Raw genomic sequence first — 24,044 nt, 5'->3', positions numbered from 1 at the left:
AACTCAGCAGTAAAGCTAATGTATAAATATGGAAAAACTATGTATATACATATATTCATTTGTATATTTCATTAATTGTTTTTATAAGGCCGCACTAGAGGCTAACACCCTTGTAAAACTGGAGTATGTTTAATATATATTTAATATGTATTTGCTTATAATTTCATGTTAAGTCGATAGTTATGTGTATTAAATTTCTATTTCTTCGGATGTGACGTCGAACAAATTAAATACGGATTACATACAATCACCGAATGATAAAGATATTTTGGACGGGAAATCCTTACGTGGAGAGAAACATCCCGTTGTTAACTCTGTCAGTGTTGTAAGAACACATGAGTCAGGGTTTCAAAACTCGGCATAGTTGTTGTAATAAAGGTCAAGGGGATCATTGAAGCGTATCCAGGTCAATATTTGGTGTGAAAGTAAACTACAAACTATAGTGTATTTATGTCAGTATATTGTGTGAAAGTAAACTACTAACTATAGTGTATCCAGGTCAATATATTGTGTGAAAGTAAACTACTAACTGTAGTGTATTATGTCAGTATATTGTGTGAAAGTAAACTACTAACTATAGTGTATCCAGGTCAGTATATTGTGTGAAAGTAAACTACTAACTGTAGTGTATTTATGTCAGTATATTGTGTGAAAGTAAACTACTAACTATAGTGTATTTATGTCAGTATATTGTGTGAAAGAAAACTATTAACTATAGTGTATCCAGGTTAATATATTGTGTGAAAGTAAACTACTAACTGTAGTGTATCCAGGTCAATATATTGTGTGAAAGTAAACTACTAACTGTAGTGTATTTATGTCAGTATATTGTGTGAAAGTAAACTACTAACTATAGTGTATTTATGTCAGTATATTGTGTGAAAGAAAACTATTAACTATAGTGTATCCAGGTTAATATATTGTGTGAAAGTAAACTACTAACTGTAGTGTATCTAGGTCAATATATTGTGTGAAAGTAAACTACTAACTGCAGTGTATTCATGTCAATATATTGTGTGAAAGTAAACTACTACCTGTAGTGTATCTAGGTCAATATATTGTGTGAAAGTAAACTACTAACTATAGTGTATCCGGGTCAATATATTGTGTGAAAGTAAACTACTAACTATGGTGTATTTATGTCAGTATATTGTGTGAAAGTAAACTACTAACTATGGTGTATTTATGTCAGTATATTGTGTGAAAGTAAACTACTAACTGTAGTGTATTTATGTCAGTATATTGTGTGAAAGTAAACTACTAACTGTAGTGTATTTATGTCAGTATATTGTGTGAAAGTAAACTACTAACTATAGTGTATCCAGGTCAGTATATTGTGTGAAAGTAAACTACTAACTGTAGTGTATTTATGTCAGTATATTGTGTGAAAGTAAACTACAAACTATAGTGTATTTATGTCAGTATATTGTGTGAAAGTAAACTACTAACTGTAGTGTATTTGTGTCAGTATATTGTGTGAAGTAAACTACTAACTATAGTGTATTTATGTCAGTATATTGTGTGAAAGTAAACTACTAACTATAGTGTATTTATGTCAGTATATTGTGTGAAAGAAAACTATTAACTATAGTGTATTTATGTCAGTATATTGTGTGAAAGAAAACTATTAACTATAGTGTATCCGGGTTAATATATTGTGTGAAAGTAAACTACTAACTGTAGTGTATCTAGGTCAATATCTGGTGTGAAATTAAACTACTAACTATAGTGTATTTAATTAATATCTGGTGTGAAAGTAAATTACTAACTGTAATGTATTCATGTCAATAGTGGTGTGAAAGAAAACTACTAATTATAATGTATTCATGTCAATACTGGGATGAAGGTAAACTACCAACTATAGTGTATTCAGGTTAATATCTGGTGTGAAAGTATGTCTCCGAGTTATCCAGTAGCAGATAACACTTGTAAGTGGTTAACAACATAAAATGTGATCCATATGAGAAAGTAAAGTACAAGAATATATGGTCTGTAATGGGATTATACTGTAGGTTTACAAACAACATGTGTTGATTATACTGTAGGGTTACAGACAACATGTGTTGATTATACTGTAGGGTTACAGACAACATGTGTTGATTATACTGTAGGTTTACAAACAACATGTGTTGATTATACTGTCGGTTTACAGACAACATGTGTTGATTATACTGTAGGTTTACAGACAACATGTGTTTGTTATACTGTAGGTTTACAAACATGTGTTGGTTATACTGTAGGGTTACAGACAACATGTGTTGATTATACTGTAGGTTTACAGACAACATGTGTTGATTATACTGTAGGTTTACAGACAACATGTGTTGATTATACTGTAGGTTTACAGACAACATGTGTTTGTTATACTGTAGGTTTACAAACATGTGTTGATTATACTGTAGGGTTACAGACAACATGTGTTGATTATACTGTAGGTTTACAGACAACATGTGTTGATTATACTGTAGGTTTACAGACAACATGTGTTGATTATACTGTAGGTTTACAGACAACATGTGTTGATTATACTGTAGGGTTACAGATAACATGTGTTGATTATACTGTAGGTTTACAGACAACATGTGTTGATTATACTGTAGGGTTACAGACAACATGTGTTGATTATACTCTAGGTTTACAGACAACATGTGTTGATTATACTGTAGGTTTACAGACAACATGTGTTGATTATACTGTAGGGTTACAGACAACATGTGTTGATTATACTGTAGGTTTACAGACAACATGTGTTTGTTATACTGTAGGTTTACAAACATGTGTTGATTATACTGTAGGGTTACAGACAACATGTGTTGATTATACTCTAGGTTTACAGACAACATGTGTTGATTATACTGTAGGTTTACAGACAACATGTGTTGATTATACTGTAGGTTTACAGACAACATGTGTTGATTGTACTGTAGGGTTACAGATAACATGTGCTGATTATAATGTAGACAGACTCACAGCTCACACAGTAATATGTGGTACTATGTGTAAGACAGTTTAACTAAAATAAATAGTAAAAACGTTAGCTATGTCGTCACACAAGTACAACTTATCAAACATGTTTATGAATTATTGTTGCTTGTTTACAGACAACATGTATGAATTATTGTTGCTTGTTTACAGACAACATGTACGGATTATTTTTGCCTGTTTACAAACAACGTGTATTGATTATTGTTGTTTGTTTACAGAAGACATATATTGATTATTCTTGCTTGTTTAAGGACAACATTTGTTCATTATTCTTGGTTGTTTATGTCCAACATTTGTTCATTATTCTTGCTTGTTTAAGGACAACATTTGTCCATTATTCTTGCTTGTTTAAGGACAACATTTGTTCATTATGCTTGCTTGTTTAAGGACAACATTTGTTCATTATTATTGCTTGTTTAAGGACAACATTTGTTCATTATGCTTGCTTGTTTAAGGACAACATTTGTTCATTATTCTTGCTTGTTTATGGACAACATTTGTTCATTATGCTTGCTTGTTTAAGGACAACATTTGTTCATTATGCTTGCTTGTTTAAGGACAACATTTGTTCATTATGCTTGCTTGTTTAAGGACAACATTTGTTCATTATACTTGCTTGTGTACAAACTCCACCTGTGGATTATTACTGCTTGTTTACAGAAAACATGCAAGAATTATTCTTGCTTTTTTACACACAACATATACTAATTATTCCTGCTTTTTAAAAGACAACACATGTAGATTATTTTCGCTTGTTTACAGACACTATGTCTGGATTATTTTTGCTTGTTTACAGACACTATGTCTGGATTATTTTTGCTTGTTTACAGATAACTCTTGTGGATTATGCTTGCTTGTTTACAAACACTATGTACGAATTATTCTTGATTGTTTACAGTTAATATGTGTTGAATATCTTTTCTAGTTTACAAACACTATGTACGAATTATTCTTGATTGTTTACAGACAACATATACTGATTATTCTTACTTTTAAAGACAACATAGGTGGATCATTTTTGTTTGTTTACAGACACTGTGTGTGGATTATTCTTGCTTGTTTACAGACAACATGTTTGAATTATTCTTGATTTTTTACAGACAATATGTACGAATTATTCTTGATTGTTTACAGACTACATGTATTCATTATTCTTGGTTGTTTGGAGACATCTTGTAAGAATTATTGTTGCTTTATTACAGACAACATATGCTTATTATTCTTGATTGTTTACAGCTAATATGTGTGGAATATCATTGCTAGTTTGCAGACAACATGTATGAATTATTCTTGCTTGCTTACAAACAAAATGTTTGGATTATTCTTGCTTGTTTACGGACAACATGTTTGGATTATTCTTGCTTGTTTACGTACAACATGTTTGGATTATTCTTGCTTGTTTACGGACAACATGTTTGGATTATTCTTGCTTCTTTATGGACGACATGTTTGGATTATTCTTGCTTGTTTACAGACAACATATACTGATTATTTTTTATTGTTTACCGATAACATGTATTTATTATTCTTGCTTGTTTACAGAGGACATGACTTGATCATTCTTGGTTGTTTGCAGACAATATGTACGATTTATTCTTCCTTGTTTACAGATAACATGTAATAACTATTCTTTTTTGTTTATAGACAACATATACTGATTATTCTTGCTTCTTTAGAGACAACATATACTGATTATTCTTGCTTCTTTAGAGACAACATATACTGATTATTCTTTCTTGTTTAAAGACAACATTTGTGGATTTTTCTTTCTTTTTTACAGACATTATGTATGGATTATTCTTGATTGTCCACGGACAACGTGTATTGATTGTTCTTGCTTATTTACAGACAACATGCATGAATTATCCTCTCTTGTTTAGAGACAACATGTTCGGATTATTCTTGCGTGTTAAGAGACACCATGTATGGATTATTTTTCTGTTTTTACAGAAACCGAATACTGGAATTTTTTGCTTGTTTACGGACAACTTGTATGAATTATTCTCGCTTGTTTACAGACATTATGCGTGATTTATTCTTGCGTGTTAACAGATAATGTATTGATCATTCATGTGTGTTTACAGACGTGTGGAATATTCTAGCTTGTTTTCAGACATGTATTGATTATTCTTTTTCATTTACAATCAAGTACGGATTACATGATGTAACACAAATAACACTACGTAACACAAATAACACTATATAACATAATTTTTTTTCCTGGATAGTATGTGTTATTTCTTAATTGCTTATGTTGTAAAAGTACAGAAAATGGCCATTATTCCCTTCAAACTTTGCTTTTGTGATCTGGATAATGAAATTTAGAAATTAACCTATTTTCTATGTAAGAACGGATAAATTTGTACATTTTCATTTACATAAAGTCTGAATAAAACAACATATGAATCAAGATTTACATGTATTTATACTAAAGTTATACAGAAATGTTTAGAAGTGAGTAGTTTTTTTGATATTTGCGACTGTAATGTAAATCACTTTCACGTATCAGCCTCCAAATATAGTCTCCGATCATGTTTTCTTTATACGCTTCCAGATCACAAAAGCTAAGTTTGAAAAGACAAAAATAGGTCTTTTTCCATTTACTTTAGGCATAAGCAATTGGGAAATAACACTTTCTGTCCAGGAACAAGTAAAAGTAAACAATTTGTTACATAGTGTTATTCTTGTTTGTTTGTGGACAACATTTGTGTTTCATTCTTACTTGTTTATAGACATGTTGCTGAAGTGCAGAATATGCTATTGCGGCAACAGGGCACGAATGAGGATCTGTTCAATTACTAGCTTGACCACATTAGCAATTAGACCATGCCCTGCCTATTACTAAACCAAATCCAATAAGAGTGATAAGTGTAACAGTAACATCCACATCCTGGTGTTGGTATGTTTTCTAACAGTTGTATCTGTGTTTATGAACAATATAATGTAAGTTGTCTAGTTGTGGGGCAAGTAGTAACCAAAATTTAGCTTTACATCAAACCAATAACTAACCCTCTTCTTAAGAAACGAATATCGAACCCTGAATTCAAAGGCACAGTAACGTTAAGTGAATGCTATTATGTTCTAGGCTTTATGGCCTAACTGTGATTCGTTTGCAGATCTTGATGTGTATGAAGAAGGTACTGTCAAAGGTGATTGGACAGTAATATGTGATTGAAGATTTGCCGCGCTGTTTCACTGTGCAACAGATTTTAATTGGATCATTTTCACTTTGACTATTTCTCGTGTTGTACAAGAGGTTCTGATTGGAAATTTGCTTATTTGTCGTGCTGTATGCTGGTTTAAGTGATTTAAATGTGCACAAACGTGAATTTTTGTGTATTTTATGGTTGTTTGTGATATAATAATAAACGACCCTTTAGTATGCGTTGTACATCTGAAGTTCTTGGATGATTTGTTCGAATCCCGGTCGCACCAAACATGCTCGCCCTTTCAGCCGTGGGGGCGTTATAATGTCATGGTCAATCCTACTATTCGTTGGTAAAAGAGTAGCCCAACATTGGCGGTGGGTGGTGATGATTAGCTGCCTTCCCTCTAGTCTTACACTGCTAAATTAGGGACGGCTAGCACAGATAACCCTCGTGTAGCTTTGCGCGAGATTCAAAACAATCTTGGATAATTCGATTAGTTATTATTATACATTTTAAAAACTCAATTTGTTTCAGCGTTTCAAATTTGTCCAATTTAAGATTGTTAAGTGTCTGTACTCCGAAGAGTAATGCAACTTAATTTAACGTATGTGGGAAGACATAGGGAGGCAGAACCAATTGCCAACCCTTCTGGAAGCCCTAACGTGTACGTGTCAGATTCAGTGACAATCCGTCCAGCGTTTCAAGCGTGCAAATTTAGAAACGAATTTCTGTAAAATAGTGGTTTACACACAAGATTTCCATTTCTCTAACTGGTAATTACTTCTACCTATTGTTGCATTGTTTATGATTTTTTTTACTGTAGAATACATTAATTATTGCGAACTGCTTCTAATAAAATATTAATGTTGATTAATTATAATTAAATCATTTCTCACCTGTCCGTAAACTTTATAAGAAACAAATGATACTTATTTAAAAAACGCCTTAAACCCGAACTTCAGGAAGTGTCGCTACTGAAGAGTGGTTCTAATTTTTTTTAAATTTGTTTTTCATTTAGAGGCAGACTATGAGGTTGTGTACCCTAAAGTGCATCATGTCACCCGTGACCGAAGGAGCCTAGATCAGACAGAAGTTCTGATGACCATACGTAAAAACAACACTACTCTATACGTCCAGTTGAACCCAAATACTGACCTCACACTTCCAAACCTAACAGTTTCTATCACGCGCAAGGATGGAACGTCACAGTTCTTCCAACCATCTGTGTTGTCCTCAGATGACCCTTGTTTGTTCACGGGCCGCATTATTAACGATAAGGGGGGACAGGTAGCTTTGTCAACGTGTGATGATGATGGTAAAATGGTATGTTTGTATTACAGTTTTACTTCGTTATGATCGCATAAAAACTATAGTTTATGTTAAAACCACCATCATTAGTGTCGTTGTTGTGGTCAGTTTATATTGCATTACCAAATTCTCCAGTTATTAACATCTTTCTTGCTGTTGTGGTCAGTTTATTTTGTATTATGAACTTATTCAGATATTAACATCTATCTCTCTTTCTGTCGTGGTTAGTTTATTTTATATGATGCACTTCTTCAGGTATTAACATCTCTCTTCCTGTCCTGGTCAGTTTATTCTGTTTTATGAACTTCTTCAGTTATTAAATTCTCTCTTGCTGTCGTGGTCAGTTTATTTTGTATGATGAACTTATTCAGATATTAACATCTATCTCTCTTTCTGTCGTGGTCAGTTTATTTTATATGATGAGCTTCTTCAGGTATTAAATTCTCTCTTGCTGTCGTGGTCAGTTTATTTTGTATGATGAACTTCTTCAGGTATTAACATCTCTCTTCCTGTCGTGGTCAGTTTATTCTGTTTTATGAACTTCTTCAGTTATTAAATTCTCTCTTGCTGTCGTGGTCAGTTTATTTTGTATGATGAACTTATTCAGATATTAACATCTATCTCTCTTTCTGTCGTGGTCAGTTTATTTTATATGATGAGCTTCTTCAGGTATTAAATTCTCTATTGCTGTCGTGGTCAGTTTATTTTGTATGATGAACTTCTTCAGGTATTAACATCTCTCTTCCTGTCGAGGTCAGTTTATTCTGTTTTATGAATTTCTTCACTTATTAAATTCTTTCTTTCTGTTAATGTCAGTTTATTTTATATGATGAACTTCTTCAGGTATTAACATCTCTCTTCCTGTCGTGGTCAGTTTATTCTGTTTTATGAACTTCTTCAGTTATTAAATTCTCTCTTGCTGTCGTGGTCAGTTTATTTTGTATGATGAACTTCGTCAGATATTAACATCTATCCCTCTTGCTGTCGTGGCCTGTTCATTTTGTATGATGAGCTTCTTCACTTATTAACATCTATCTCTCTTTCTGTCGTGGTCAGTTTATTTTATATGATGAACTTCTTCGGGTATTAACATCTCTCTTCCTGTCGTGGTCAGTTTATTCTGTTTTATGAACTTCTTCAGTTATTAAATTCTTTCTTTCTGTTAATGTCAGTTTATTTTATATGATGAACTTCTTCAGGTATTAACATCTCTCTTCTTGTCATGGTCAGTTTATTTTGTATTATGAAATTCTTTAGTTTTTAACATCTCTCTAAAACACCCTATATTTCTATAGATTATCTGTTTATTATTAAAAACAGTTTTCTTCACAGTTATAGTCTACCATGTTTACGATGTTTCCACTGTGTTTGTGAACAGGGTGTCTTTTATGTTGGTAGAGTTAATAGTTTAGGGTATATTTTGTGTGAGTAATGCCAATAGTTTAGGGTATCTTTAGTTTTAGCAGCTTCAATCTTTTACAGTTTCTTTTGCGTAGGTAGGGCCAATCTTTGAGGGTATGTTTTGTGTTGGTAGGGCCAATCTTTGAGGGTATGTTTTGTGTTGGTAGTACCAATCCTTGAGGATATCTATTGTGTTGGTGATACCAATCTTTGAGGGTATTTATTGTGTTGGTTGTACCAATCTTTGAGGGTATCTATTGTGTTGGTAGTACCAATCCTTGAGGGTATCTGTTGTGTTGGTAGTTTCAGTCTTTGAGGGTATCTATTGTGTTGGTAGTTCCAGTCTTTTGGGATATCTTTGTGTTGGTGGGGCCAATCTTTGAGCGTATCTATTATGTTGTTAGAGCCAATCCTTGAAGGTATATTTTGTCTTGGTAGAGCCAATCTCTGAAGGCATATTTTATGTTGTTGGAGCCAATCTCTGAAGGTATATTTTGTGTTGGTAGAGCCAATCTCTGAAGGTATATTTTGTGTTGTTAGAGCCAATCTCTGAAGGTATATTTTGTGTTGGTAGAGCGAATCTCTGAAGGTATATCTTGTGTTGGTAGAGCCAATCTCTGAAGTTATATTTTGTGTTGGTAGAGCCAATCTCTGAAGGTATATTTTGTGTTGTTAGAGCCAATCTCTGAAGGTATATTTTGTGTTGGTAGAGCCAACTCTGAAGGTATATTTTGTGTTGTTAGAGCCAACTCTGAAGGTATATTTTGTGTTGGTAGAGCCAACTCTGAAGGTATATTTTGTGTTGGTAGAGTCAATCTCTGAAGGTATATTTTGTGTTGGTAGAGCCAATCTCTGAAGGTATATTTTGTGTTGGTAGAGCCAATCTCTGAAGGTATATTTTGTGTTGTTAGAGCCAATCTCTGAAGGCATATTTTGTGTTGGTAGAGCCAATCTCTGAAGGTATATTTTGTGTTGGTAGAGTCAATCTCTGAAGGTATATTTTGTGTTGGTAGAGCCAACTCTGAAGGTATATTTTGTGTTGGTAGAGCCAACTCGAAGGTATATTTTGTGTTGTTAGAGCCAATCTCTGAAGGTATATTTTGTGCTGGCAGAGCGAATCTCTGAAGGTATATCTTGTGTTGGTAGAGCCAACTCTGAAGTTATATTTTGTGTTGGTAGAGCCAACTCTGAAGGCATATTTTGTGTTGTTAGAGCCAATCTCTGAAGGTATATCTTGTGTTGGTAGAGCCAACTCTGAAGGTATATTTTGTGTTGTTAGAGCCAACTCTGAAGGTATATTTTGTGTTGGTAGAGCCAATCTCTGAAGGTATATTTTGTGTTGGTAGAGTCAATCTCTGAAGGTATATTTTGTGTTGGTAGAGCCAATCTCTGAAGGTATATTTTGTGTTGGTAGAGCCAATCTCTGAAGGTATATTTTGTGTTGTTAGAGCCAATCTCTGAAGGTATATTTTGTGTTGGTAGAGCCAATCTCTGAAGGTATATTTTGTGTTGGTAGAGTCAATCTCTGAAGGTATATTTTGTGTTGGTAGAGCCAATCTCTGAAGGTATATTTTGTGTTGTTAGAGCCAATCTCTGAAGGTATATTTTGTGTTGTTAGAGCCAATCTCTGAAGGTATATTTTGTGTTGGTAGAGTCAATCTCTGAAGGTATATTTTGTGTTGGTAGAGCCAATCTCTGAAGGTATATTTTGTGTTGTTAGAGCCAATCTCTGAAGGTATATTTTGTGTTGTTAGAGCCAATCTCTGAAGGTATATTTTGTGTTGTTAGAGCCGGTCATTTTGTTCTTAGACTTCTTATTGTATCTTATAGAAACAAAAAAGCATATTATTGAGAGAAGGCCACTCTACCATCTACTGTTGCTCATGTAATATTATTTATAATACAAAACACATTCCTGTTACGTTGCTTCAAAATGAAAGAAATTTCAAATAAAATGATTTGCAACAATTTCTCTTAGTAATTAATGTTTTAACGACATATTTTATAAATTTTAATATACATATATTAAACATGACTTTCTATTTACGATTAGTAAATATTGTTACTAGAAGCGTTGCCTTACTTAACATTATTTTCTTTCCTTATAGTATGGTATCGTGTCTACGCCAGATGGCGTTTATAATTTACAGCCAGTGTCACAGAAAGTTCGAAGATCGATCGATGCTAATGACGACATTTATCCACATACTCTCATCAGAAACAGCAACAAAGACAGTTTTTGTGGACTCGATGGAAACGGTATTAATTTCTTGACTTATATAGAGGGCGCTTTTTATTTTCGAAATAAAAAGTAGAAAATATACCTTTCATATTTAACAAACAGTTGTTATATCAGTTACACAAATAAAACTGCAGTGAAAGACGTAATCCGAGAGTTGAGTGTACGAATCCCGTCTTACAAAACATGCTCACCCTCTCAGCACTGGCAGCATTATATTGTGATGATCAATCCACCTATTCGTTTATAAAAAATATGATCTTCGTTTTGTTAAAAGCATTGTTTCAAGTGGGTGTCAGCTTTTCTATTAAAAGCCGTACCCTGGATTAGAGATTAACTGGTAATTAGGCATTATTTGCAAATTATGTTTGTATGGATTGGTTTCAGTTCATGGTCGTATAAACGCATACTTTACCAAGACTGATAATAAAAGTTATAAACATTGGTTTGTAAGTAAAGAACTGGCACAGTGTGTTTTTATTAACTTATTAAACGTTAGTATTAATAAATATTATAGAATAAACAACGCTCTCATGTTTCTAGAACCCATCTTCTGGGTTTCATTGGAAGGCGTTATGAAAAGAATTTCTCCGAGACGTTTTCAACCCACAATTCGCTCACGTATCTGACGAGCCGTACGATTCCAATTCCAAGGTGTTTAATGCTAAAAGCGTAATATTCAAATCTATGATTGTAAAGTAAGATATTGACTTCCGTTTGTAGAGTCATGTCAGACGATAGTACGTAAACATGCCGTTTGTAGAGTCATGTCAGACGATAGTACGTAAACATGCCGTTTGTAGAGTCATGTCAGACGATAGTACGTAAACATGCCGTTTGTAGAGTCATGTCAAACGATAGTACGTAAACATGCCGTTTCTAGAGTCATGTCAGACGATAGTACGTAAACATGCCGTTTGTAGAGTCATGCCAGACGATAGTACGTAAACATGCCGTTTGTAGAGTCATGCTAGACCATAGTACGTAAACATGCCGTTTGTAGAGTCATGTCAGACGATAGTACGTAAACATGCCGTTTGTAGAGTCATGTCAGACGATAGTACGTAAACATGCCGTTTGTAGAGTCATGTCAGACGATAGTACGTAAACATGCCGTTTGTAGAGTCATGTCAGACGATAGTACGTAAACATGCCGTTTGTAGAGTCATGTCAGACGATAGTACGTAAACATGCCGTTTGTAGAGTCATGTCAAACGATAGTACGTAAACATGCCGTTTGTAGAGTCATGTCAGACGATAGTACTTAAACATGCCGTTTGTAGAGTCATGTCAAACGATAGTACGTAAACATGCCGTTTGTAAAGTCATGTCAAACGATAGTACGTAAACCTGATGAAATAATACCTGATAAATACAGAACCTGATGAAATAATACCTGATAAATACAGAACCTAATGAAATAATGCCTGATAAATACAGAACCTAATGAAATAATACGTGATAAACACAGAACCTGATGCATTGGACACTTTCATCGTAAAACATTCTATCTATTTCTGTGTAGATGGTGGCTTGAGAACAAGGAATGACGTCTTAAGCAACAAGAAAAACCGGAGGAGAAGACAAAGTACTGGACAAAAAGTAATAGAACTTGGAGTATTTGCGGACAAGGCCCTTTATGACAGCTATGTGAGAAAATATCCCACAAACGCAGAAGACCAGCTTACCAAAGTTGTGCTTTCAATAATCAACCAGGTAAGTAATTAGGGCTAATGTTGTTTATCCTTCAAACGTAGAAGATCAGCTCACCAAAACTGTTCTTCCATTAATCAACCAGGTAAGTAATTAGGGCCAATGTTGTTTACCTACAGTGTTGGACTTTTTTTTTTTTTTAAAGTAGTTATTACTATGTTTATGATTTACAGAACGCTTAACTTGTGAGAGAAATCAACAGTTTCACTTGTTTATATACGAGATATACTACATAGCCAGACGTATGTGGACACCCCTTCTAATTAGTGGAATCGACTATTTCAGACACACCCATTGCTAACAAGTGCATAAAGTCAAGCATACAGTCATGTAATGTCCATACACAAACACTAGCAGTAGAATGGGTCGTACTGCAGAGCTCAGTGATTTTCAACGTGGCACTGTCATAGGATGTCACCTTTTCAACAAGTCAGTACATCAAATTTCTGCCCTGCTAGAGATAACCCCGTCAACTGTAAGTGCTATTATTGTGAAGCGGAAACGTTTAGGAACAACAACAGCTCAGCCACGAAGCGGTAGGCCACACAAGCTCAGAGAACTGGACCACCGAGTGCTAAAGAACGTAGCACGTAAAAATCGTTTGTCCACACTTACAACACCCACTAACGAGTTGCAAACTGCCTCTGGAAGCAACGTCAGCACAATAACTGTTCGTCAGGAGCTTCATGAAATGATACAGCATACAATGACATTGTAGAGAATTGTATGCTTCCAACTTTGTGGCAACAGTTTGGGGAGGGCCCTTTTTTGTTTCAGCATGACGATGCCCCCGTGCACAAAGCGAGGTCCATAAAGACATGGTTTGCCGAGGTTGGAGTGGAAGAACTTGACTTATCTGCACAGAGCCGTGATCTCAACCCTATCGAACACTTTTGGAATGAATTGGAACGTCGACTGCGTGCTAGGCCTTCTCGCCCGACCTCACTGATGCTCTTGTGGCTGAATAGGAGCAAATTCCCGCAGCCATGTTCCAAAATCTAGTGGAAAGCCTTCCCAGTAAATTGGAGGCTGTTATATCAGCGAAGGGGAGACCAACTCTATATCAATAATGCCCATGGTTTTGAAATGAGATGTTCAGTAGGCACATATGGGTGTGATGGTCAGATGTCCACATACTTTTGGCCATGTAGTATATTATTGACATTAATTGGTTATGATAATCTGCATATGTTTATTTTGTGTTGGTAGATGGCATTATTATATTTTGTCGATGTTTAATTATATTGTTGTTGTAATCTATATTTTCAGTATTGTAATTTAGATGTTTGCTAGAGAGCGCATGATGTAACGATCGAGAAAGTTCATAAAAGAAATCCTAAATTCTAGAAACTTCCTGTACTTGGTGAAAGTAAGAGTTAAGAATAGATCCAATTCGTAATGACGAGAAAACCCACTTGTAGAGAAAAATATATGTTTAAAAACGGCTGGTATGGATTGAGAACATTTTTATGTAGAGGAGCGAACAACGTTTCGACCTTCTTCGGTTATTGTCAGGTTCACAAAGGTCGAAACGTTGTTCGCTCCTCTACATAAAAATGTTCTCAATCCATACCAGCCGTTTTTAAATTTATAGATGCAAGTACTCAATGATTGAATAGTTTATGTTCGAAAGAAGATTGATAGACGGAAGTATTTAGTAAGACTTAGAATTTGTGTCAGATAATGAGCTGATGAACATTTATTATCAGTCATAGAAATTTATGTTAAATGTTCTTATATAATTATTTAAGTCCACACTAAATGCAGAACTTATGTTGAAAAGTTTATTATCAGCAGTTCTTATAATAATATTTTGTGTTTATATTTAGTGATATTATGAACAATTTGTTAGCATTTAGTTTTAAACATTATTGAGTGTTATTTTTGTTTTGTAGGTACATTTGATTTACAACTATGACTCTTTAGATCAAAAATTCAAAATCGTCATTGTGAAGCTACAAATTCTTTCGGGTGTAAGTATTATTTTATTCTTACTGCTGTACAAAACTCTCTTTAGGGATATAAATTACAGCACTTTTAGTTCTATGCTCAGGGTCACAATTAATCATGGTTCAGTTGCGCCAGGGCACCAGATAGTGAGGGTCCCATACTGATGATCCGTGCTGCCAGTTTAATTCTCTCCTTTTTAAAATAAATCTTCATATTTTATATGTTATTTGTTCTTTTCTTATTCTGTACAGACTATATCAATTTGACCGACCTCGTAACTACCATAACAAAATTTGTAATGGCTTAAGAAGCGATGACGAGAAGCCAGTTTTTTCTTGAGGACCTCTGTGGAACAAGATGGTCAGTCAGATAAGTTTCAACAAAAAATTCTGTATGAAAACTACAACAGAATTTATACCAACCTTGAAGATTTATCTAAGGATATTGTTGCAAGGCACACAATAAGAAATGAAACTACTTGAATAAAATGAAAAGGTTAAATATGACAGTGTTTTGGTATAAATATTCTTCGAAGATTTGATGCAACAAGTGTAAACGTCAAGGAAAGAACCTTGATTTGTCTACTGCTGTACAGCTTATGAGTTCTTTGAAGGAATATATAAATTCACTGTGTGAATAATTCAGTGAAATCGAAAATCAAGATTGTCAGCTTTCAAAAACAGTAAACGTGAGATTTTTATAAAACTGGTAAATTATGAGATTATTTTATCTGGAACAAGTTTATACGTGTAGTTTACAAGTTACAAGTATGTTTGGAAAATCGTTTTGCTGTATATAAAGTTACAGTTTGGTGTTATATTTAATTTGAAAAAACTAAAACTTCAGTTAAAAGATTAGGATATATATACTCTCCAGGCCTAGACAGCTTTTTTCCCGATGAAGTGATAGAGTTTGGGAAAGTTTTCATTGTGAAACACCACCCGCCCAACAACACATCATAGTTTTACAATAACTATACTGATTTTTGTGTAATTAATTCATTTTCAGTTGCCATGTTGTACAAGTAAGTTATTATTATTATAATTGTTTAATTTTAATATCTCATCCTTAAAAGTTAGATTCATCACATTGTAATTTATTTTGAATAATTAACTCATATTCAGTAATTAACTTAATATGTATTAATTATAATTAACTTCAAATTTCCATGTGCCCTATTCAAGGGATTTCAATCTATCTGAGAAGCCTATCATTGCTAGATGGTTAAGGCACTCGACTCGCAATCCGAGGGTCGCGAGTTCTAGTCACCAAATATGCTTTCCCTTTCAGCTGTTGAGTCGTTATAAAGTGACGGTCAATCCCACTATTCGTTAGTAAAAGAGTTGGTGGTGTGTGCTAAATTAGGGACGGCTAGCGCAGATAGCCCTCGTGTAGCTTTGCGCGAAATTCAAACCGAACTACCTGAATGTGATCTTGCCTGTGGTCAGGAAATATTAGATAATTCGTTAAATAGTTAACTGATAAATAAACAATTAAGTATAATTACTGTGTATTTTAATTTTAATGTTATTGTTTCGTCAAGCTTTATTTTGTTATTTAGCTGAATTTAAAACTTAAATAGTTTTTGTTTGTCAGTTACCAAGAGTTTGTTTCATATATTTAGTTCATATTTAAATGTCAGTTGATTATTGTACTGGACAGAATGAACCGTCTACGGCAGGTGGAGACATTGACAAATACCTGGATAACTTCTGTTTATGGCAAGACCAAATCAATCCTTCCTCCTCTTCAAAGGAACACTGGGATTACGCCATCATGCTGACCGGGTATGTTACTCTGGATATGGATGTTAGTTTTACAAGTTCACAAAACTATAAAGTTTCACTTCTTAGCAGTTTCTTTATTATATTTTTCATAAGCATTGGGTCGAGAGTAACTCATCGAATTAAAATAAATCGATTTTTTTGCAACGCAAAGAAAGTCTGTATGAAATAGTCTTAAAATTACAATTCAGTTTAGAAAGTTCACCAATGGGAAACTTCCACAGTTGATGAAATCGTCTCAGAATGTTCATCAGTAGAAGAAGAGAGAGATTCCAGAAGTAGCTGGCCCGTTTTAAATCGGGAAGAATATTGTTCATAGTTAAACATTTAAAGTAAGACCTATTCTGTGTTAACAAACTACCATTAACGGTAATTCGATGTTTGTTATGATTACCCATAACACTTGTTCCATGTAAACCGTGGAGTACTGAACTTTTAAAATGCCAAAATATATATGTAACCATTTAAGAGCACCAGTTAGGTTACTGCGCCATTTAACCTTATTTTACAGTGTTTCAGTTTCCTATGTTGTCACGTGATTACGTTCTACTCGTGCATTTAGCACGATTATCTTTGAAACTGCAAAGGACTTAGGTTGTTATGTTAAATGATTTTCCAGTTCGTGTTCTGTCTGACGAACGTGCATTTTGAAAATAACCTTACAGCGCAGTATGGTATTTATTGCAAAACTATCCATGATAAGGTTGTCATGTTTAAAACTCATCAATCCTCCCTGACAGCTTTCCTTCATCCGTGTGGTGTACAAAGATGGAGAATCTCCAGCGCATATTTTCAACAGTTCAAGTGCACGGAAATTCATAGGTGATTTGATCGGTACGTTTTCGTGTAGAATAGCTCGAATACCCTTTTTATCTTCCAGATGCTAGAGGTATTCCACGTCTTATCGAGTGATATGACTAGAAGCCTTATGTTCAAATCATGCACTATTGGTCTCATTTGTAGACGAAGTTCCTTCATGATTTCATTGCGTACTGTTGGCCATAATCAACTGAACGTCTTTTTCACTAGCATTTATAAGAATTTTCATCTGTTACAACACGTTTCACTTTGCTTATCGAGGGTTCACCATTCGCGAACTGTTGACGCAAAAATGAGCCTCTCACTATGAATGACCTTCATGTAGCACCATCTAATTAAACAAACAACAATAACAAAAAAATCCAACTAACAATTGACGGCGTGTGAAGCTGATAAAGCTTTGTTTATCGATCAAAATTAAAACGATTATAAGAAACGGTTTAGCTTGTGTGAAAACTAAACAAACAGTCTTTGTTCCCAGTAGCCTGCATGCATGTAATTAATAGATGAACAGTCTGTATCGTCATTGTTAGAAGCCTACACGTATATGATTGATAAATAAACAGTCTGTATCGTCGAACCTGACGATGACCGAAGAAGGTCGAAACGTTGTTCGCTCTTTTATGTAAAATATGTTCTCAACCCAAACGAGCCGTTTTTGCATATAAAAGTCTGTATCGTCATTGTTAGAAGCCTACACGTATATGATTGACAGTTAAACAGTCTGTATCGTCATTTCTAGAAGCCTACACGTTTATATTTGATAGATAAACAGTCTGTATCATCATTGCTAGAAGCCTACACGTATAGTTCACTGACAAATACTTTATGTAACTATATATTAGTTATTACTAATATTGGTCAGTCTAGTTTTATGTTTACACAACCATTCTCAGTGAAGTCCCCACATATTCTACTATTGTTAACAACCTGGGTCTTCTTGATAATAGGCTGAAGCTTTATCCGCTCGATAGAGGTAATCTCTGTTTAGAACGAGAGACATGAACGCTTTGTTCACATCTAGTTAGGCTTGCTGAAGATGTGATTTGGCTGATACAGGATATGTTTTCATTTCTGTTTCTCTCACTCGTGGTTCATAGCTTCTTATTTATTATATGATGTTTTCCTTTAACACGATTTTCTATCGTGGAATTCATCGTTTCTTCTTCTGGTAGGGCTTTAAATTGTGTCTCTATAGTTCTAGCTGTGCATAAGGTAAGTGTTGTGTTCCTGTAGTTCTAGCTGTATGTAAGGTAAGTCTCGTGTCTCTATAGTTTTTGTTGTATGTAAAGTAAGTGTTGTGATTCTGTAGTTCTAGCTGTATGTAAGGTAAGTGTTGTGATTCTGTAGTTCTAGCTGTATGTAAGGTAAGTGTTATGATTCTGTAGTTCTAGCTGTATGTAAGGTAAGTGTTGTGTTCCTGTAATTCTAGCTGTATGTAAGGTAAGTGTTGTGTTCCTGTAGTTCTAGCTGAATGTAAGGTAAGTGTTGTGTTCTTCTAGTCCCTAGCTGCATGTAAGGTAAGCACAGTGTCCTGTAGTCCCAGCTGTATGTAAGGTAAGTGTTGTGTCCCTGCAGTCCCAGCTGTATGTAAGGTAAGTGTTGTGTCCCTGTAGTTCTAGCTGTATGTAAGGTAAGTGTTGTGTTCCTGTAGTCCCAGCTGCATGTAAGGTAAGTGTTGTGTCCCTGTAGTCCTAGCTGTGTGTAAGGTAAGTGTTGGTCCCTGTAGTCCTAGCTGCATGTAAGGTAAGTGTTGTGTCCCATAGTTTTTGTTGTATGTAAAGCAAGTGTTGATCCTGTAGTCCTAGCTGCATGTAAGGTAAGTGTTGTGTTCCAGTAGTTCCAGCTGTATGTAAGGTAAGTGTTGTGGTCCCATAGTCTTTGTTGTATGTAAAGTAAGTGTTGTGTCCCTGTAGTTCTAGCTGTATGTAAGGTAAGTGTTGAGTTCCTGTAGTTCCATCCAGGCTGTAAGGTAAGTGTTGGTCCCTGTAGTCCCAGCTGCATGTAAGGTAAGTGTTGGTCCCTGTAGTTCTAGCTGTATGTAAGGTAAGTGTTGTGTCCCATAGTTTTTTGTTGTATGTAAAGTAAGTGTTGTGTTCCTGTAGTTCTAGCTGTATGTAAGGTAAGTGTTGAGTCCCTGTAGTTCTAGCTGTATGTCCAGGTAAGTGTTGTGTCCCTGTAGTTCCATCCAGTATGTAACGTAAGTGTTGTGTCCTGTAGTCCTAGCTGTATGTAAGGTAAGTGTTGTGATCCTGTAGTTCTAGCTGTATGTAAGGTAAGTGTTGAGTTCCTGTAGTTCCTAGCTGTATGTAAGGTAAGTGTTGTGTCCCTGTAGTTCTAGCTGCATGTAAGGTAAGTGTTGAGTCCCTGTAGTTCTAGCTGCATGTAAGGTAAGTGTTGTGTCCTGTAGTTCTAGCTGCATGTAAAGTAAGTGTTGTGTTCCTGTAGTTCCTAGCTGCATGTAAGGTAAGTGTTTAGTTCCTGTAGTTCCATCCGTATGTAAGGTAAGTGTTGTGTTCCTGTAGTTCCATCCAGTATGTAAGGTAAGTGTTGTGTTCCTGTAGTTCTAGCTGTATGTAAGGTAAGTGTTGTGATTCCAGTAGTCCAGCTGTATGTAAGGTAAGTGTTGAGTCCCTGTAGTTCCAGCTGCATGTAAGGTAAGTGTCCAGTCTCTGTAGTACTAGCTGTATGTAAGGTAAGTGTTGTGATCTCTGTATTTCCATCCAGTATGTAAGGTAAGTGTTGTGTTCCTGCACTTCTAGCTGCATGTAAGGTAAGTGTTGTGATCCTGTAGTTCTAGCTGTATGTAAGGTAAGTGTTGTGTCCCTGTAGTTCCAGCTGTATGTAAGGTAAGTGTTGTGTTCCTGTAGTTCCTAGCTGTATGTATGGTAAGTGTTGTGGTCCCTATAGTCTTTTGTTGTATGTAAAGTAAGTGTTGGTCCCTGTAGTCCTAGCTGCATGTATGGAAAGTGTTGTGTCCCTGTAGTCCTAGCTGCATGTAAGGTAAGTGTTGGTCCCTGTAGTCCCAGCTGTATGTAAGGTAAGTGTGTTGGTCCCATAGTTTTTGTTGTATGTAAGGTAAGTGCTGTGTACCTGTAGTTCTAGCTGTATGTAAGGTAAGTGTTGTTCTCTATAGTTTTTGTTGTATGTAAAGTAAGTGTTGTGTTCCTGTAGTCCTAGCTGTATGTAAGGTAAGGTTGAGTTCCTGTAGTCCCATCCAGTATGTAAGGTAAGTGTCCTGTTCCTGTAGTTCTATCTGTTTGTAAGGTAAGTGTTGTGTTCCTGTAGTTCTAGCTGTATGTAAGGTAAGTGTTGTGATTCTGTAGTTCTAGCTGTATGTAAGGTAAGTGTTGAGTTCCTGTAGTTCTAGCTGTATGTAAGGTAAGTGTTGTGTCTCTGTAGTTTTTGTTGTATGTAAAGTAAGTGTTGTGTTCCTGTAGTTCTAGCTGTATGTAAGGTAAGTGTTGAGTTCCTGTAGTTCTATCTGTATGTAAGGTAAGTGTTGTGTTCCTGTAGTTCTATCTGTATGTAAGGTAAGTGTTGTGATTCTGTAGTTCTAGCTGTATGTAAGGTAAGTGTTGAGTTCCTGTAGTTCTAGCTGTATGTAAGGTAAGTGTTGTGTCTCTGTAGTTCTAGCTGTATGTAAAGTAAGTGTTGTGTTCCTGTAGTTCTAGCTGTATGTGAGGTAAGTGCTGAGTCCTGTAGTCCCATCCAGGCTGTAAGGTAAGTGTTGTGTTCCTGCACCTTTAGCTGCATGTAAGGTAAGTGTTGTGTCCTGTAGTTCCAGCTGAACGTAAGGTAAGCACAGGATTCCTGTAGTCCTAGCTGTATGTAAGGTAAGTGCTGAGTCCTGTAGTCCCATCCAAGGCAAGTGCCAGGTCCTGTAGTCCCAGCTGTGGGTGTAAGGTAAGTGTTGTGGATCCCAGTCCTAGCCTGTATGCAAGGCAAGTGTTGTGATTCTGTAGTTCTAGCTGTATGTAAGGTAAGTGTTGTGTCTCTGTAGTTCCCAGCTGCATGTAAGGTAAGTGTTGGATCCAGTAGTCCTAGCCTGCATGTAAGGTAAGTGTTGTGTCCCTATAGTTTTTTGTTGCATGTAAAGTAAGTGTTGTGTCCCAGTAGTCCAGCTGTATGTAAGGTAAGTGTTGTGTCCCAGTAGTTCTAGCTGTATGTAAGGTAAGTGTTGGTGTCCCATAGTCTTTTGTTGTATGTAAAGCTAAGTGTTGTGTCCCTGTAGTTCCAGCTGTATGTAAGGTAAGGTTGAGTCCTGTAGTTCTAGCTGTATGTAAGGCAAGTGTTGTGATCCCAGTAGTTCCAGCTGTATGTAAGGTAAGTGTTGAGTCCCTGTAGTCCCAGCTGCATGTAAGGCAAGTGTTGTGTCCCTGTAGTCCTAGCTGCATGTAAGGTGCGGTGTTGAGTTCCTGTAGTTCCAGCTGCATGCAAGGCAAGTGCCAGGTCCCAGTAGTTCCAGCTGCATGCAAAGCAAGTGTTGTGTTCCTGTAGTCCCAGCTGTATGTAAGGTAAGTGTTTAGTCCTGTAGTCCCATCCGTATGTAAGGCAAGTGTTGTGTCCCAGTCCCATCCAGTATGTAAGGTAAGTGTTGTGTTCCTGTAGTTCCAGCTGCATGTAAGGTAAGTGCCAGGATCCTGTAGTTCCAGCTGTATGTAAGGTAAGTGTTGAGTCCCTGTAGTCCCAGCTGCATGTAAGGTAAGTGTTGGTCCCAGTAGTACCAGCTGCATGTACAAGGTAAGGTTGTGATCCCAGCATTTCCATCCAGGCTGCAAGGTAAGTGCTGGTCCCTGTAGTTCTAGCTGTATGTAAGGCAAGGTTGGATCCCAGTAGTCCCACTGCATGTAAGGTAAGTGGCAGGTCCCTGTAGTCCCAGCTGCATGTGCAGGTAAGTGTTGTGGTCCCGTAGTCCCAGCTGCATGTAAGGTAAGCACAGGTCCCCATAGTCTTTATTGTATGTAAAGTAAGTGCCAGGTCCCTGTAGTCCCAGCTGCATGTAAGGTAAGTGTTGTGTCCCTGTAGTTCCAGCTGTATGTAAGGTAAGTGCCAGGTCCTGTAGTCCTAGCTGCATGTAAGGTAAGTGTCAGGTCCCATAGTCTTTGTTTGTATGTAAAGTAAGTGTTGTGTCCCAGTAGTCCCAGCTGCATGTAAGGCAAGTGTTGAGTCCCTGTAGTTCCAGCTGTATGTAAGGTAAGTGTTGGTCCCTGTAGTCCCAGCCTGCATGCAAAGCAAGCACAGGTCCCTGTAGTCCTAGCTGCATGTAAGGCAAGTGTTTAGTCCCTGTAGTCCCCATCCAGGCTGCAAGGTAAGTGTCAGTGTCCCTGTAGTCCCATCCAGGCTGTAAGGTAAGTGTTGTGTCCCTGTAGTCCCAGCTGCAATGTAAGGTAAGTGTTGATTCCCAGTAGTCCCAGCTGCATGTAAGGCAAGGCTGAGTCCCTGTAGTCTCCAGCTGCATGTAAGGCAAGTGTTGTGTCCCAGTAGCACCAGCTGCATGTAAGGTAAGTGTTGGATTCCAGCATTTCCATCCAGGCTGTAAGGTAAGGCCAGGTCCCTGTAGTCCTAGGGGCTGTATGTAAGGCACGTGCCAGGTCCCTGTAGTTCCAGCTGCATGCAAGGTAAGTGTCAGGTCCCTGTAGTCCTAGCTGTAATGTAAGGCAAGGCCAGGTCCCTGTAGTCCCACTGCATGTGAGGTAAGTGCAGTGTCCCTGTAGTCCCAGCTGCATGTAAGGTAAGCACAGGTCCCTGTAGTCCCAGCCTGCATGTAAGGCAAGTGTCAGGTCCCATAGTCTTTGTTGTATGTAAAGCAAGTGTCAGGTCCCTGTAGTCCCAGCTGCATGTAAGGTAAGTGTTGTGTCCCAGTTCCAGCTGCATGTAAGGTAAGTGTTGTTCTCCATAGCCTTTGTTGTATGCAAAGCAAGGTTGTGTCCCTGTAGTCCTAGCCTGCATGTAAGGCAAGTGTTGAGTCCCTGTAGTCCCATCCAGGCTGCAAGGTAAGTGTTCCTGTCCCTGTAGTTCCATCCAGCTGTAAGGTAAGTGTTGTGTCCCTGTAGTCCTAGCTGCATGTAAGGCAAGTGTTGTGGATCCCAGTAGTCCCAGCCTGTATGTAAGGTAAGGCTGAGTCCCTGTAGTCCCAGCTGTATGTAGGCTGCAAGGTGCAGTGTCCCTGTAGTTCTTTGTTGCATGCAAAGCAAGTGTTGTGTCCCTGTAGTTCCAGCTGCATGTAAGGCAAGTGTTGTATCCCTGTAGTCCCAGCTGCATGTAAGGCAAGCACAGGATCCCAGTCCCAGCTGCATGTAAGGCAAGGTTGTGATCCCAGTAGTCCCAGCTGCATGTAAGGCAAGTGTTGAGTCCTGTAGTCCAGGCAGTGCATGTAAGGTAAGTGTTGCAGTCCCTGTAGTCCCAGCATGCATGCAAAGTGGCCAGGTCCCTGTAGTCTCCAGCTGCATGTAAGGCAAGTGCTGAGTCCTGTAGTCCCATCCAGTATGTAAGGTAAGAACAGGTCCCTGTAGTCCTAGCTGCATGTAAGGTAAGTTGTTGTGTTCCTGTACCTAGCTGCATGTAAGGCAAGTGTTGTGTCCCTGTAGTTCTAGCCTGAACGTAAGGCAAGTGCACAGGATCCTGTAGTCCTAGCTGTATGTAAGGCAAGTGCTGAATCCCTGTAGTCCTAGCTGCATGTAAGGTAAGTGTTGG

The 24,044-nt window shown here is 36.8% G+C and overlaps 1 protein-coding gene across 1 annotated transcript in view; it reads left to right on the top strand.

Annotated features, from left to right (window-relative positions):
• Positions 1-24,044, top strand: part of LOC143231800 (A disintegrin and metalloproteinase with thrombospondin motifs adt-1-like) — a 42,128-nt gene that overhangs the window by 5,713 nt on the left and 12,371 nt on the right. The window contains exons 3-7 of the mRNA XM_076466468.1: positions 7,153-7,457; positions 10,952-11,102; positions 12,608-12,798; positions 14,691-14,768; positions 16,408-16,532. Coding sequence (XP_076322583.1) covers positions 7,153-7,457; positions 10,952-11,102; positions 12,608-12,798; positions 14,691-14,768; positions 16,408-16,532 — 850 coding nt within the window. The remainder of the gene's footprint in view (positions 1-7,152; positions 7,458-10,951; positions 11,103-12,607; positions 12,799-14,690; positions 14,769-16,407; positions 16,533-24,044) is intronic.

The sequence above is a fragment of the Tachypleus tridentatus genome, chromosome 1 (assembly GCF_004210375.1).
Source record: "Tachypleus tridentatus isolate NWPU-2018 chromosome 1, ASM421037v1, whole genome shotgun sequence".
Lineage (NCBI taxonomy): Eukaryota > Metazoa > Arthropoda > Merostomata > Xiphosura > Limulidae > Tachypleus > Tachypleus tridentatus.
This window is presented reverse-complemented; position numbering and strand designations above follow the sequence as displayed.